Consider the following 15,435-nt stretch of genomic DNA (forward strand, 5'->3'; position numbering starts at 1 on the left):
GCCGTCGGGCGGCGAGCGGCGGGCGGGGCCGGGCCGGGCCGGGGGAGGGCCCTGGCGGGGCCTGGGATCCCCTGTGGGCTCTGGGGACCCCCGGAATGGCCAGACAGTTCTCACCGTGGCCTGGAGACCCTTGGTATGGCCTGGCAACACGCACCGTGGTCCATGGCCCGCAACCCTCGTCATGGCTTGGTGACCCTCACCGTGGCTTCAGGACCCCAACCGTGGCCTGGGGACCTCTGCCACGGCCTGGGGACTTACTTCCACTGTGTCGTGGAGGACCCCTTGCCCTGGGGAACCTCAGGCCTTTGGGGACATCCCAGCAAGTGTGACAGCCAGCGGATGCTCAGCAGGGCACAGGAAGTGCTCCGGGAGCTCTGGGTTTCTGGCAATTTCCTGACACTGAGTCATGGTGGTGCCAGTCTCGGCCCCAGGAGTTGTGCAGGGCTGGACGGCACTTTCAGGAAGTGAAACAGGTGCCAGGAAAGCACCCCAACAGCCCAAGTCCACGCAAGCCCGGCCACGCACATCCCCGGCCCTCCCAGCATGGTGCAATCTCCGGCACACTGGATGGACACGAGGATGAGGGGGGTCCCTGAAGGCCATGTCCCTGAAGGCCATGTCCCCAGGGTGCCATGAGTGGGCACAAGAAACCGAGGGGACAGGAGGGTCCTGCACCCACTGGTGCTGGGGCAGTGGGGACAAGAGGGGTGACAGAGGGCACACAGCTGGCCATGGCACCAGGGGTCTGGGCAGTGCAGAAGGAAGCTGTGGGGAAGCTTCGGCTCTGCCCCGCACCCCAGCTCCGGATCATTCCCTGCTCTGCCCCACACTCTGGTCCTGGAGCATCCCCTGCTCTGCTCCATGCTCTGCCTCCCCACTGCACTGCTTGGGGGCAACCAACCCCTCCAGCCCTCCAGTCTCAACAGAGTAATTGGGCAAAACTGGGCATTGCGAAACCTGGAAATCCCACTCTGACAACGCTTCCTTCTAGAGACTCTTGAAAACCAGCCCCACTGACGCCGGGCTCAGAGAGCAGCCAAGCAGCCCTGCAGGCGGGACAGGCAGGAGCAGGCAGCCAAGCGCCTCAGCAGTTTGCAGGTGCTGTGAAGTCTCTGCCCAGGACTCTGCAGCCAGTGACGGCAATGGCATTCGTCCCTGATTTGGACACACTGGAGAGCAGCAGGTAAGAAGAGATGTGCCAGAGAGGACTTTGGGGATGTGATTGCTGCATTCCTGACCTTGGCTTCACCATCTCTCTTTGCCTTTCAGCCTGAATGAGGAGACGTTGTATGGCCCCAACTGCTTCTGCCCACAGAAGGTAACGCTGGGGTGGTGGGAGCAGTGGGGTCCGTGTGGTATGGAAGCCAGGCTCTCACTCTGCATCCCCTTTCCTCCCCAAAAGCCCCAACTGGACTTGGAGGTGACATCGCCTGGGGTGGGCATCCAGGTGACAGTGACAAAAGGACACCTTTCCAGGACCTTTCGCCAGGCTGCCGTCCTGGTGGCTGCTGTGACCAAGCTCCTAAAGCAGCCGTCGCACAAGGACTTTGCCGATAGTGACCTTGGCAGCTTCTTGGATGATATCTTCGGTAGGAGGGTGATGTCAGGGGTGTCACTCCAGCCAGAGGATACTCTTGGGGGATACTCTTGGACCTGGGAGCATCAGCGTCCCCCTGACTGTCTCACTCCCTACAGAGCCCGTCTCCTTCCAGTGCATCAAGGGCAGTTATACTGGGGCACCCGTTTTCCGCTACACTCGCTCCCAGTCCTTTGACATCCTGGACATTGACCATAAATGCTTCGTACTGGAGTCACCCACCCAGCTGGTGGCACTGCACCTGCAGGGACCTTCTGCTGGACGGAAAGGTGAGAGCATATGGTCCCATCCCACCGTCCCTCTCCCCAAACCCAGGACCATCCAGGAGCTGACCCACAATCCCAGGACCGCCTATTTACCTGTCCCTTCTCTCTGCAGTGAAGCTTAACATCGCTCTGTACCGTCCCCGGTCATCACAGGGCAGCCCAGGGTCTGGAAGGGTGCCGGTGGCACTGGGTATCAAGGGCTACCGGCTCTACATGTCATGTGTGATGAGTGGCACCAAGCCCGTGCTGCAGCTGGAGGTGAGCAGGGGGTCCCACCAGCGTGTCCTCTCTGGGGCTGGGGGCTCTATTCCACCTTAACTCCCATTTCACCTCCGTGGTTATAGGAAGCAGACGTCAGGAGGGATATTGAGAGTGTGGAGCTGACCCGCTTCATCTTCTATCGCCTGGACAGCCCAGCTGAGGGGACCACCCGCTTCGAGTCGGCTGCCTTCCCCGGCTGGTTCGTTTGCACATCCCTGCAGCCCCGCCAGCCTGTCAGCATCACGAACACCCCAGACCAGGTGAACATTGCTACCTATGAGCTGAGCGGGCGCTGAGGACCCTGCATCAACCCAACCGGCAGTCACTGGTTTTCAGGCTGTATGTACTAAGTACAACCCCCTGGGACACAACCTCCCTCCCCATCTATTTCATGTGAAATAGCAGCTCTGGGCCCCATGGGCTCGAGCCACCCCAATCTGTATGTATGTATGTATGTATTTATTTATTTATTGTATCTGCCCATTGCTTTTGTACTTACTTATTTTGCCCTCTTATTTATGATTGCTTTTAGCTTGTATGTGGATGGAGGTGGAAATAAAAGGTTTTCTAGGACAGCATTGCTCAGCTCATTGTTCATGTGGGATAGGGTTATGGATGGGAAAATCCTTCTGTTTTGGCTGCTTTTTGGGTGAAAATCCAGGGAGTGGGTGGCCACCCCACAGCTCAGGAACCATCCTGACTTGGTCAGACCCACGCAGGACCCTCCACCACCCTGTCTCCATGCCCACACCACAGCTGGGAGGTGACTGGGGTGGGCATCCCATGGTGGATCCCCAGCAGCCCTGGCAGCCACCTGGAGCTGTCACCTCTGAGCCAGCTGCTGCCAGCACATGGCATGGTGGACCACAGCACGGCAGGACAATGAGTGGCGTGGCGTGGCATTACAGGGTGTGGCATGATATCACATAGTATGATGTGGTGTACCATGTCATGCAATTTCACACCACATCATGCCTTATGTGGCACAGCATGGTGCAGCACAGCATGGTGTGGTGTGGCACTGAGTGGTATTGCATGGCGTGGTATGGCGTTATGTGGCATTGCACAGCATGGCACGGCATGAAATTGCGAGGCCAGACGTGGCACGGCATCTCACACCGTGCCGTGGAACAGTATGGCTCGGCTCGGCTCGGCTCGGCTCGGCTCGGCTCGGCTCGGCTCGGCAAGGACCCGGCCCTCCCCGGCCCCCCCCTGCGGTTGAGGCCGCCGCTGGGGGCGCGTTGTCCCCGCCCCCGAGCCCTCCGACCAATGACAGAGCCGCAGCCGCCGCTTGGCTCTCTCCATTGGTCGGTTTGAAGAAGGCGGTGGCCAATGAATGCGGCGCGGCGGTTGCTGGAGCTGCGGGCGGTTGTTTTGCGGCGGCGCCGTGATGGAGCGGGCGGGAGCGCCGGAGCTGGCTCTGAGGGGTACCGGTACTGAGGGGTGCGGGCGGTCTGGGGGCCCTGTGGGCGCGGGGGAGAATGCAGCTATGAGGCCCTGCGATGCGGGGGTGCTGCGACCTGCGGACCCTCTGGGGCGGGTACCCTGCGGGGAGGCCGCGAGTTCTGTGGGAGTGCTGGACTGGAGGCGCGCAAAGACGGGGCTGTGGGGAGGGTGTCAGGGGTGGCCTGGGGGCTGCTGGGAGGGAGGCTGAGTGGGGGCCGCGGGATCGGTGTGGTTAGGGGTGTGGGAATCCGCAGGAGGTGCCCACAAAACGGGCCCAGGGACGCGGTTTGGGAGAAGGCAGTGTGGAAGGATTGGGGGCGTGTTGGGGGGCGGTCGTGCTGCTCTTGGGGCTCAGTGGAAGCCTTGGAGAGCAGAGGGGGCTTGACATGTCCCTAAAGCCCAGGGCGAGATGTGGGTGATCGAGTGAGACTGGGAGAGTGTTAGAGACGGGGGCCCTCGGGATGGGGTGATGCTGGACTCTGGCTGTGAGGTGCTGTCGCGGGTTGGGTTTGTAACCGGGCGGAAACACCAATTTAGTGTAGTGGTTTGGTCCAAAATACTCATTACTGTTTATCTTCTGTGAGATAAGAATTAGGAGAAACGCAAAGCAGGCACCAAACTTAAAAGAATATAAAGAAATTTATTAACAGACCTAAAAGAAGGGAAAAAAAGTTATACCACCTTCAGAACTCTCCTCCTCCCCCCACCTTTCTCCCTTCTCCCACTGACAATGTAAAAAGACAACCCTTGAGATGTTCAGTCTGTTTACCACTTCCATAAAAACCTTGTTCAGTCCATTTAGAAAGAGAAGTCTCTTCTTGCTCATGCTATGAAAACATTATCACAACGAGAGAGCCGCCCACTTCCAAATATTGTTCAGTCCATTTAGGAAGAGGAGTCTCTCTGCTCCCATGTGAGTCCCTTCCCCCGACTTGCAGCTTTTCCCGCAACTGCTTTCGAGGGTCCGCTCTTGAAGGTTTTTTGGGGTACAATTTTAAGGTTGAGCCGTTCAGAAACAAAAAACAGAGGCCCTTCTCCTTCCCTGGGAGCAAAGGGTCTTCCTCATCTTCATCGTTAGGACTATCTCTGGGAGCATCTCTAGGGACTGAGGTTTCTCCTTTCCCGTTTGGAGCCAAAGTCCTCATCTGGTCCATCTCTCCCTGTCCAAACTTCTCATGAAATTACAGCTGCGTCAGCATCTGCCTATCTCAGCGCAGGTGCTTTTGCTCACGAGTTGAACACTCCACCCCCCAGATCTTCATGGAATTACAACGGGATACTCTGATATATCATAGCTTCACAACAGACTTTCAGCTTTAAGCATCTCCTCTCTCTCTTCCCTCAGGGTTTCAGCTCTTCACAGCAATAAAAAGGGTTAATCTCACCTCGGCCTTGCAGCTTTGCAGCTGGAATGTTGAATCTTTCTTATTGCAGTGGAGAGGGGGGAGAGCTGAGCTGCTCCAGCTGCCCACGGCAAGGCAGTGGGGGGGGTTCCATGGCTGGAACAGGTCCATGGCTTCAGGATGGCCGTGGCCCGGCCCGGCCTGGCCCCCACACGGGGCCCGCAGCCACCTGTCCCAGCGCCAGAAACGAGAGAGAGCTTGGGGGGGAGTTTGTCTATTCTTAAATGTGGATCACAGAGGCGGTCCCAACTTTAAGTGGCTCAGAGAATTGTCCATATTCAAACTGGCTGCTGATAGGTTCTGTCAGGTCCCAGAGGAAGCTGTAAACAAACACCCCTTAGCAAGGACATCTCTTTCGGGACTATGCTTGCTAACCTATGACAGGTGCCCTGGTGCCGCAGCCAAACTGGGAGTGTCGGAAGTATCCTTTCTCCTCCTTTTGAGATGCTCCTTGCTTTTCCCTCTTACTTGTTTTAGAAGAGGGCTTGGCTGCTAGTGGGCGCAGGCCTGTGGGATATACAGCTGAAACAGAATCGTGGGCAGCATCTCCCCTTTCCTTCTGCAAACTGAGCCCTGCACAGCTGGGGTGTTGAGTGGCATCACTCTGTGAGGGTCGGGAAGCTCAAGTGCCAGTGAGCCTCTGGGCAGTATCATGTGCATGGAATTTCTGGGAACAGCATTGCCAGGTTCCCCAGGCAGGGAGCTTGAGAGATGTGCAATGTAGTGTTTGAGACTAAGAGAAATCCATTGTCACAGATATTTGTTCTTTGAGAACTGAGACCGTGCTGCGTGCACTGCATTTCCTGTCATCTCTCTGCAGAGCAACGGAGGAGCCGGCCGCAGAACTGCCAAGCAGCCAAGGAAAGGCTGAAATGCGCAAGCGCAAAGTAAGTTAGGAGGATGTTGGGCTTGGATGAGATGATATGTAAAGGTCTGAGGTATAGCTGGCTCTCCCCACTGGCCAGTGTCTGCCTTCTCTGGCCTGCGTACAAAGAACCAGCTCCTGCCAGGGCCTCGCTGTCTGGGCTCTGCCCCCACAGCACCCTGGCACTGGTCTATGGTTACTGGCAGCAGGAGCAGAGGGATGGTTTGAGTGCTGGCATTTCCCAGTGGCTGATGGTGTCTCTTCTGCATATTTTATGAGTCTCTGTGAAACTTTCTCATCTCAGCTCCTGGCTCTGGCAGAACAAGCCTTGCTGCTAAAAACTCAGATCCAGAACCAGGTCTCAAGGAAAGGGTGATTGGAGTCTCACCACTGGTTTTTAATGGCAGCTTCCAGTGGCCTTTGGAATATGTTCGTATCAGGAAGGGGCGTTTTCAGTGCATCTGGCAGGAAAATAGGAAGAGAAGCAGCAGGATCAAAGAGCAAACCAGTTCCTGTCACCAGGCTCTGGGAAACGCCACTAATGTGATAGAAATGAGAGAAGATTCACGACCTTTCTTTTTGGCATAGGGCAGCACTTGGGCAGAACAGAAGATGATCCCCTCACTCTCTAGGCTCTTTCTTATGGAAAAGTACTTGTGCAGGCATTCATCTTCCCAGAGGGCTGAGCTGCTACCCTGGAGCAGAGGGATGGGAGAACTCCCCAGCTGGCTGCTGTCAGAGGGCTCCAGTTCTGTGAGGAGGAGAGGACAGGACTGTGGGAGCTGACAGTGGCCTGCTGTCCCACCTTCCTGCTTAGCTGCCAGTGCCTGGACAGCTGCAAGGCTTGTGGATCAGCTACACTGCAGTGAACCCCACGCAGGACTCTCTGAGGCACCACTATGACCTGCAGCGTGGCAGCGGCGTGACCCCATCTGTCTGTGACACACAGGGCAATCTGGGAGCCTCCAAACCCCCTACCTGGCAGACAGTTGCCTGCAGGAATCATTTTGGTTAGCTTTGTTGTCCATGGAAGTTTGGGGACAACCTTGGATGTTAATGGTTTGTGTTGCTTTTCTGTTGCCACACAAAAGAAAAAGAATTCATAGTATGGGCTAGTATTCCTTGACAGGTTTTCGATTTCTGAAAACCACTCCTAAGCTCCTGTGTCTGAGACAACCAGCAGTGGGTTAGATATTTAACTCTTTCTGCTTTTCTTATGGCTGATAAATAACCTGATAATTTGTTTGACTTTCACAGACACTTTTTAAAGAACTGGACTAATCACCTGAATCCACCCTTCGAGCCAGTTTCTAAACTCAAGCATGTAAGTAGGAAGCTTTTGGGTCTCTCATGCTTTAAGTGAGTCTGGGCAGAACAGGGTCCCCTGTCACGAATGAGTGTTTCATGGTTGCTTAAAGAATCACTGGCAAAGGTATCAGCAAAAGCAGGTGTAATATAAAAGTGAAAGCACGACAAAGTTCATTGTCAAGGTTCACTCTACTAACGGGATGGTTAAAGCACATAGAGAAAAAGCAAGCTAAAATCTAAAATCAATCAATCTAAAACCAAAACCCACTCAAAAATTACCTACGTGGAGGCTGGGGGAGTGAGGCAGGGGAAGGGAAGGGTAAGGCTAAAAAGGAATAAGGAAGGTCCATTGAGTCACAAGATTCAGAGCGGACAGTCTTGCTAATCTGAGCACTGGACTTGACCAACAGTTTAGGCCTGAAGGTTTTAACAGCACTTAACAGTATTTATTGAATAGGTTAAATTAAACAATTTAACAAAGGATTCGTATAGAATTTACTGTAGCACAACCAAGGAAAGCCACATTCATGGAACATTTGCTGTAGCATACTTACACACGTATAGACCTAAAGAGTTTGTACAAGGTAGATACCTGTGAAAAAACTTCCCCTCAAATTCAGTGAAGGACTCATGTTGATGCCTTTGTATCCTCTCAACGGGCAAAGGGTTGAGCCTCGGGGAGAGGGGGCATCAGCCCAGGCTCTGTTGACATCATTTGCTGTTCCTCCAAGTACAGCCAACGTGAGAGTTTGCTGGCTCTGAGATGTCCCGCTCAGAGGGAGATGCTGGTCACAGCCCACAGCAGTCCAGGAGAGCTCAAAGGGTCTCACTCAGGATTGCTACTTACAGGGTCACAAGAGAATGTACTCTAGTCATAATAATTTTTCATCCTGGCTGCAATTCAGATCTGTAACTTGCTTTGAAAACCACATCCCCAAGTCAGGGTTGTGAGTTCCTGACTCCAAATGGGGGCATACAACAGACAGCTAAGTAGCTGGCAGTGAGTCAACTAATTATTTTTCAAAGGAGTTTAGCTTAGTTAGGAGTTTCAGTTTGGAAGACTGGTCCTTTGCCCATGTCCTGGTGGGTGTTGTGTTACTGGTCTGTTGACAGCTGCTTTGTCATGACTGTCCCCTGGGCCAGCTGTCAGGGTCTGACCAAGCTGTGGTCTCCTTGGAGCTGAGGGCTGCTTTGTCTTTCCAGATTGAGAGGAACCAGGAGGATGTTCTTGGGAACGTGATGGAGGGTGCTCAAGGGCATGGCAAGCTTGGAGCGAAATCCACACAGCACTCTGGCCACACTGCTCAGCAGAAGCCTTCAAATACATCCCAGAGAGCAGCAGGGGTGTGTCCAGTGCAGCCGGGGAACAATGGGAAGCTTCCTGCTTCTGCACAGACCAGAGACAGACTCCCACCTTCAAGCTCAGGTCACCTAAATCCAGAAAGGAACCCGAAGTCTGCACAGGATACTGTCACTGCAGCAGCACCTCAGGTGGGAAGTGACCACCCCCCTCCTGGAGCACCTCACTCCCTGAATGAGGGGCTGCAGGACAGGCTAGTCTGCCACAAGGAAAACCTCGGCCCACGAGCCTCCACACCCCCGGTGCTGATCAGAGCTTTACAATCTGATGGAAACGGTCTCGGGAAGAAGAAAGTCTTGGCCCGCAGGCAAAGCTCAGCCGTAAAGTCAAGGCCTGTTCTGGGTCCAAAAGACAGAGTTAGTAACCGCCAGCCTAAGGAAGTGCCAGTTCTGGATAAATTCAGGAAAACCCTGCCAGAGTCAAAGAGTGTGTCTCAAAATACAAGTACCAGAACTCGGCCGTTGCAGCCCTCTCGTTTCCTTCCTGCTTCTGATAATTTGCTACATAAAAACCCAGGGAAAAACCAGGGAAAAACTACTACAGTGAGGCAACCTGTAGGAAAGCCACCTGGCACAGCTCCCGGCGGAAGTCTCAAGCACCACAGCCAACCTCCCCCAGTGAGAAGATTTCCCACCAAGCCTCCCACCTTGGGCAAGCCCGAGGGGACCACAAACCTGAAATCCAGCCTGAACCCAGGTGTCACTTTGCCAAGGCCCATGGTTAAAGAGGGGATGGACAGGAAGGACATGAAGGTGGTGCCTCCTGGACACACAGCAGCATCCCAAGGGACAGGCCACCCAAACCAGTCTCACAGCATACACAACTCCAAAACTCCTGTACTTGAGGATGATTTGAGAAGTAGGAGAGATGAGCTTCAACCAGACCTACCAAAGGCAGGTGGTATGCAGGCTAGGCGCATTCCAAGGATCCCATCAGCTGCAGATCGTAAGTAAGTGGCAGCTCTGGCCACCTGGGTCCTTGCCTCCAGGAAACAGCAGAGTTTAAAAGGTTTAACTGGGTGAGCCTGCTGAAAATGGAGTCCAAAGTCTTTTATCAGCAAAAGCGTTTTGGGAGGTTGATGCCCTGAAAAAGAAAGGGTTGGGGATAATGTTGGGTGTCACCCTGGGTTCCTCTCCCACCGATTCAGTAAGTGGAAGGAGAGTGTGTGGCCACTCTCCTGTTTTAGCCTCAAGGCTTACACTTGAGAGTGTTTTCCTTTCCCAGTCTAGAGCTCACATGTGTTTCTGACATAGATATACTGATTGGTTTTGAGCCGCTGAAGTTGGCTAAAGGGAGATTCCAAGGAAAAACCAGCCAGCTCTTGCCAAGCTACTGTCTGCTGGGGTGGTAACTGATCTCTCGGTCCTTGGACAGGAAACAGCTGGAGGAGTGGTTGGCATCCAAAGGCAAGAAGTACAAGCGGCCACCGATGGCGCTGCTTCAGAAGCAGGCAGTGAAGCCATCCTGCAGAAGCGTCAAAGCAAAAGAGAAGCAAGAGAATCCAGAGCAGCGCTGCCAAGCGGAGATCAACAACGTATTAACTCAGTGCCTGAAGTTCGCTGAGGAGGTGAGAATGGGAAAGGAGCTGCTTGAACAAGCTTCTCCTCTCCTGGAGCATGCCAGGGGATGAGGGCCATGTCCCTCCAGTAGCTAAGAGGGGTTGGGAGCAAGTGTTCAGTTGCCAGAGGGGAAACACAGGAAAATAAAAGTCCTCCTGAAGTTATGGGTAGGCCAAAGGCATGCGGTGAGCTGTGCTGGCCGGGAGAATGGAGAGGTACCCTGTCCAAACGGACTGCTGTGGTTTAACCCCAGCCAGCAGCCAAGCCCCATGCAGCTGCTCACGCAGTCCTCCACCAGCAGGACTGGGGAGAGAATCATAAGGATAAAAGCCAAAGAATTAATGGGTTGAGATAAAGACAGTTTAATTGGGAAAGCAAAAGCTGTGCACACAAGCAAAGCAAAACATTGACTCCCTGCTTCCCATGGTCAGGCAGGTGTTCTGCCACTTCCAGGAGAGCAGGGCCCCATCACATGCAGTGGTGACTTGGGAAGACAAACAGCATCAACTGTTTGTCAACTCCAAATGTCCCCCCCACTTTATACACTGAGTACAGGGTCCAGAATATATCTTTGGTCTGTTGGGGTCACCTCTCCTGGCTGTGTTTCCTTTCAACTTCCCACAGATCCCCAGCATCCTTGACAGTGTGGCAGTACAAAAAGTAGAAAATGCCTTGGTGCTGTGTAAATCTTGCTCAGCAATTATGAAAATACCTCTTGTCATCACTGTGTTTAGCACAAATTCCAAGCACACAGCCCCATACCAACCACTGGGAAGGAAATTAATTCTAGCCCAGACAAAGCCAGCATGGGCCTTCTGCGTGACACTGATGGTGTCCTGGAACCTGGCAGTGCAGTCTGCAGCAGCAGCCCAGGCTGATTGAGCCAACTCGAGGTAGATCCCTGGTGGGTGTCACAGCTTGAGGTATGGCCCTGGTGAGCTACAGTTGCTAGGACCACTGACTGCTAGCCCTGCTCCAGGGTTTACTGGCCCCAATTAATGCCAGCACTGGAGTCTATCCCTTGACACCCCTCTGGAATACTAGACTCACTTACTCAAGGGGAAGATAGAGTCAGGACAGCTTTTAGCTGCCATGGTTATGTGTTCGAAATGAAAAAGAGTCCGACGACTCCGGCGGGGGGAGAAATTGCAGTCCCAAACCAATGTGGTTGATAAGAGCAAGCTCCGTTTATTAGCAATCCAGAGGCACTTCTATAGAATACCAGCTTGGTAACTCTTAAGTGCCTTAAAACTTATCAAAGTGCATTTCTACTTCTACATAGTTGGACTTACATTGGCAAGCTTCTACAGTTATGTTATGATTAAAAGAATTCAGAGTTCACCCTCCCTTCTCTCCCAGTTAGCACATCTTATCAGCACAGCTGCATCGCTTCCAACTCCCTTCTTTGTTTCTCAGGCTTGGTTCTCACACAAGAATTTTCTCATGGAGAGTCTTTCTCACACAGGCCTTTTGCTTGCAGGCTCTTGCTACAGTTCTTTTATTGATCCCATAATTCTATCAGTGATCCATGTCCCTGATCCTTTAATAATATTGCAACAGTTATGTAGGAGACTTGCAAACCCAGACTTTTGAGGCCCTCCTCCTGGAGAGTGTTGGAGTGTTGGGAGCTGCGGTTAGGCACAGACTACTTCCTGGTGCACACACTCGTCCATGCCATGGACACCTTTCCCTTCTCCTTGCAGGGTGTCCCTGCAGAGGAGCTCTTGGCAGTCCTGTCCCATGTGCCCCAGGCAGAGAAATTTGCCAAATTCTGGATCTGCCAAGCAAAGCTGCTGGCCCGGAATGGCCCCTTTGACGTGTTGCAGCTGTACAGAGAAGCAGTCAGCGCTGGGGCTGAGGTGAGTGGGGCATGCCAGCTCCCTGTGTTCCCTGCCTCCACACTGGAGGGCTTCCTTGAGATCCAAGGGCCAGGTTTTGGAATGAGTTTAGCAGCATTAGTCACTGGTGAAAAAGTCCCTTAGAGCTGCCTGTCCCATTCCATGCTGCAGGATGTGCCCATGCAGGGTGGGCACCTGGCCAGCTGTGCTGGGTGCTGATGGATCCCACTGGGCAAAGGGGAATCCTGCAGCCTCTTCCTGCTGTCCTCAGCACAGGGTGTTGCGATGCAGCAAAAACCTTTCCTCCTATTCAGCTGTAACTCTGGTCTCCATTCCCATGCCAGATCTGCCCTGACCCATGTTCTGCTTTTCCTGCAGCCAGTTGAGGAGCTCAGGGAAACTGCTCTCAGTATTTTGAAGGATGCAGCCCAAAACTTGGAAGGTAACCTGAACATTGTGGGGCCGGCTGGAGCATGGGTAGGTGGGGTGTCCTTGGTGTTCCCAGCCAGGAAGCAACGCGGTTTACAGTCCGTTCCAGCACCTTGTGTCCCTCTTGACGAGTGTTGTGAAAGTCTGGAATCCTGATCTCAAAAATGGGACAATGTTACTCTGCCTGGGCTAGGGAGGGTCCTGGACTGGCAAGTCTCTACAGCCATGTGCCCTGGCCCCTGTCCAGAGTGCCAGCTGCTGCTCTCTGCAACTGCATTGCCCTTTTCCTCTCCTGCCAGGAGAAAAGGCCGAGGAACCCGTTCCTTGGGGGCCTACGACACCTTGTCCAGGTGAGAGGCAGCCCACAGCATCAACTCCAGGCCTGGTGGGGAGGCCCCTGACCTCACTTCCCCCCTCAATCAAGTTACAGGTTACATCTGCATCCAGGTAAGGCTGAATCTCCTGCTCCTGGTAGCACACACCCTCCATGTCAGTGCTCCTCCACAGGGTTTAACCAAGGCTCTTGTCCTCTCCATAGAGGAAGGGAGTTCCCAGAAGGCCCAGAATTGAAATTTTTGACACCCGTGCGGCGCTCGCTACGGATTGAGCGAGTTGTGAGTCTCTACCCAGAGATGCTGAAGGACCATGACCCTGTGGTGTCATCCCTCAGGGAAATCCTGGATGCTGAGGAGGAGACTTGCTTCTTCTTCCGGAAAAACCTGGCTTTGCCAGAAGTGACAGAGCTGGAGGATTTGAGTTCATACCCCCCCAAGAGCTCCTGAGGGGTTCCCAGCAGGGGCAGGCCACCTGCCCACTGTGCTGCTCCACTGACTGCTCTTGCTGCCCCTCAGATGTAGAGGCGAGGGGGATGGCATTGTATCAAATATCTAAATGCTGGTTTAAAACTTGCAGTAGAGATGTGTGTCAGCTAGTGAGTGGTGTGGAGACACCAGCTGTGTCTCCTGGGATTGTCTCCTCAGGACTGCCCTCAGCTCCTCTGCCACAACACACACTGTGGTTTTCCTGCTGTAGAATGGTGTCAGTTGGACTGCAATATTCCAGGTACCTCCCAGTGTTCGGAAGCAATGTCCTGAGGAATGTTCTCTGGAGCTGCCTTGTGCCCTGCCTGGACAGCATCTGTTTGTCCCCTACTGAGAGGCATGTGCAGAGACCTGGTGTCCAGAGGCACAGGTGCTTGTGCCTGAGGGGCTGGGGGACCTGCAGTGCTCCAGCAGCTTCTGTGCAGGTCCCAAGACTGATAGCAGCACCAAGGGTTGCAGAGGACCTTGGGGTGCAGCAGGCCAGGCCCCCAACACCTGGACATGGTGGGGGTCTGGGGACAGATGAGCCCTGTAAGGGCACTTGGGCCCCCTCCGCTGCTGTCCCTGCACTTGGAGCAGGCAGCGGCACAAGGTACCAGGCAAGAGGTTGGTGAGGGGATTGGCAGGTGCTCTCTGCTGTGAACAGTGACCATATGGCAGCTGCAGAAGGGGAGCCCTACTGTCCTCCACCCAGCCCCAGCAAGCAGTGGTCCTGGCCCCATCACGGTCTTTTGCCTCCTCTCTCCCTCACAATGCACCCAACCCCAGCCTTGCCTCAGCATCTCTATTGAGTCATGGATGCTGGAAGAAGTCTGGGAGCAGCGTGCTGGAGTTCTGGCACGGGGCTGGCTCCACTCTGTGGAGTGCTGCTGGCCTGGCCCTCCTCTGCAGAGGTGGGGATAGCTCGGGGCTACCACCTTCTGCCCAGGGGCTTGCACTTGTCCCAGCTGCTGGACAAGGATTTGGGGACTGCCCTTTGCCCCCACCTCTCAGGTGCAGGGACAAAGCAGTTTTCCTTTAAAACAGTCAATGTTATGTCTCTTTGGTGCCAGGAGGTTTGAGTATCTTTATAAATAGAAAAGGGTAGAAAAAAGAAGAGGGGAACAGCTGGTGAAGAGGGTTCCCCTGGAGCAGCTGTCACCTCCAGAGCTCCACCCCCTCCACCCAGCACTGCAGTGCTCATGGCCAGGCCCAGAGACTGAAGGGGCAGGAGCTGCTGGGACCCCGACTGCTGCGGTGGGGCTTCCAGTGATACTGGAGCAGTGGCACTGCCCATTCACCCTGGTGTGGGGTGGCCCCAGGCTGGCACTGAGCTGGTGGGAGAAATACGAGTTAAAGGGGCACCAGGCAGATATGAGTTAAAGGGGCAGGAGCTGGCAGGCTTGGGGGGGGCCCTCTCCTGGCTCTGGGCACAGTCAGGAGAAGGTGCCAGCTGCCCAGGGACAGGTGTGACAGGGGCCATGGGTCAGGGCCAGCAGCCATCCTGTGGCCACCAGAGGTGGTAGATGACCGTGGATAGCTTCCATCTGGCAGTGCAAGTGGTCCAGGGCCCCCGAATGCCCTCCTGTGAGGCTGGCACCTGCCATGGCAGCAGCTGGGGTGTGCTCAGGCTTCTCCATCATCATCCTCCTCCTCACTCGAGTCCTGGGGGACCTGAGACAGAACGGACGGGGCTCAGTGGGCACAGGACCCTGAGGGCATCAGGGTGGCAGGATGCCCATGTCCTTCTGCCCCTCTGTTCCCTGCCACCCACCTGCTGGCCAGGGTCACCGTGCTGGGCCAGCCAGGGAGGAAGGGCAGTGACCGCATCCCCTGAGTCCAGGCGAGAGTGCTCCACTGTTGACTCATGGGCCATCTGCGGGGGGGTGGACAAGGCTCCCAGAGAGAGGCTGGCACCAGCCAGCCAAGGGGTTGGGTGCCCACCCAACACCTCTATCAGCCCCATGCCCCCCTCAGGGAGGGAAACTGAGGCACAGCAGGTGAGCAGCAGGGGCTGGGGGCTGCGTACCAGGACAGGGGGTGCCCGGAAGAGGTAGCTGAAGGGGTAATAGAGGAAGTTGATGAAGGAGGCAGCATAGAGATCTGCATAGCGCATCAGCTGGTTGGCAAAGAGCGTCTGACGTGAGCCACAGCGGAAGAGGCTGCCCATCTTCCCGTAGCACATGTCCATCTCATGTGTGACTTTCTGTGGGCACAGCAGGACAGTCAGGGCCCCCAGCGCCCCCTGGGGGCCCCCCCACGGAGGAAGCTGTGGCAGGGTGGGGAGCTGAGCTGTGTGTCAG

The 15,435-nt window shown here is 54.8% G+C and overlaps 3 protein-coding genes across 17 annotated transcripts in view; 2 read left to right on the forward strand and 1 right to left on the reverse strand.

Annotated features, from left to right (window-relative positions):
* The window catches only part of LOC125319177 (cytosolic purine 5'-nucleotidase-like), a 41,064-nt gene that overhangs the window by 21,863 nt on the left and 3,766 nt on the right, over positions 1-15,435 (reverse strand). For 5 of the 9 annotated variants that reach the window (XR_007200616.1, XM_048290233.1, XM_048290232.1 and 2 more), the window contains exon 16: positions 15,236-15,338. Coding sequence is in view for 8 of the 9 variants with exons in the window: in XM_048290233.1 (XP_048146190.1) it covers positions 15,236-15,338 (103 nt within the window). In the remaining variant the exon portion in view is untranslated. Of the gene's footprint in view, positions 1-14,199; positions 14,807-14,906; positions 15,339-15,435 lie in introns of those variants that run through there. The other 4 variants (XM_048290235.1, XM_048290237.1, XM_048290230.1 and 1 more) reach the window with 2 other exon arrangements.
* Positions 39-2,702, forward strand: LOC125319180 (interleukin-1 receptor antagonist protein-like). Of its 3 annotated transcripts, none has more exons than XM_048290241.1 (6): positions 39-1,183; positions 1,270-1,318; positions 1,403-1,589; positions 1,696-1,866; positions 1,976-2,121; positions 2,208-2,702. In XM_048290241.1, exons 1-6 carry the CDS (start codon positions 1,143-1,145, stop codon positions 2,418-2,420), a joined length of 807 nt encoding a protein of 268 aa, XP_048146198.1. In that variant the 5' UTR covers positions 39-1,142; the 3' UTR covers positions 2,421-2,702. The 3 variants fall into 3 exon arrangements, with proteins under 3 accessions (XP_048146198.1, XP_048146197.1, XP_048146196.1); XM_048290240.1 differs by having other exon boundaries at positions 39-133; positions 992-1,183; positions 1,270-1,589; XM_048290239.1 differs by having other exon boundaries at positions 1,270-1,589.
* On the forward strand, positions 3,442-13,248 carry LOC125319174 (cytoskeleton-associated protein 2-like). 5 transcript variants are annotated; one of them, XM_048290225.1, is made up of 9 exons: positions 3,479-3,551; positions 5,794-5,860; positions 7,096-7,162; positions 8,350-9,455; positions 9,881-10,073; positions 11,769-11,924; positions 12,282-12,345; positions 12,632-12,779; positions 12,871-13,248. In XM_048290225.1, the coding sequence occupies exons 1-9, from the start codon at positions 3,515-3,517 to the stop codon at positions 13,112-13,114; spliced, it is 2,082 nt and encodes a 693-aa protein (XP_048146182.1). In that variant the 5' UTR covers positions 3,479-3,514; the 3' UTR covers positions 13,115-13,248. The 5 variants fall into 5 exon arrangements, with proteins under 5 accessions (XP_048146183.1, XP_048146184.1, XP_048146182.1 ...); XM_048290224.1 differs by having other exon boundaries at positions 3,486-3,557; XM_048290226.1 differs by lacking the exon at positions 5,794-5,860 and having other exon boundaries at positions 3,442-3,557.

Source organism: Corvus hawaiiensis, chromosome 36 (assembly GCF_020740725.1).
Source record: "Corvus hawaiiensis isolate bCorHaw1 chromosome 36, bCorHaw1.pri.cur, whole genome shotgun sequence".
Taxonomy (NCBI): domain Eukaryota; kingdom Metazoa; phylum Chordata; class Aves; order Passeriformes; family Corvidae; genus Corvus; species Corvus hawaiiensis.

What these genes read in the sequence shown, in the direction of transcription:
- LOC125319180 (XM_048290239.1), top strand. Translation starts at nt 1,143, where the DNA reads ATGGCATTCGTCCCTGATTTGGACACACTGGAGAGCAGCAG. An exon ending in ACCTTCTGCTGGACGGAAAG is followed by an intron (nt 1,867 to 1,975) that starts GTGAGAGCATAT and finishes TTCTCTCTGCAG; the next exon opens with TGAAGCTTAACATCGCTCTG. An exon ending in AGCCCGTGCTGCAGCTGGAG is followed by an intron (nt 2,122 to 2,207) that starts GTGAGCAGGGGG and finishes CCGTGGTTATAG; the next exon opens with GAAGCAGACGTCAGGAGGGA.
- LOC125319174 (XM_048290224.1), top strand. Translation starts at nt 3,515, where the DNA reads ATGGAGCGGGCGGGAGCGCCGGAGCTGGCTCTGAGGGGTACCG. An exon ending in CAGTTTCTAAACTCAAGCAT is followed by an intron (nt 7,163 to 8,349) that starts GTAAGTAGGAAG and finishes TTGTCTTTCCAG; the next exon opens with ATTGAGAGGAACCAGGAGGA. An exon ending in CAGTCAGCGCTGGGGCTGAG is followed by an intron (nt 11,925 to 12,281) that starts GTGAGTGGGGCA and finishes CTTTTCCTGCAG; the next exon opens with CCAGTTGAGGAGCTCAGGGA.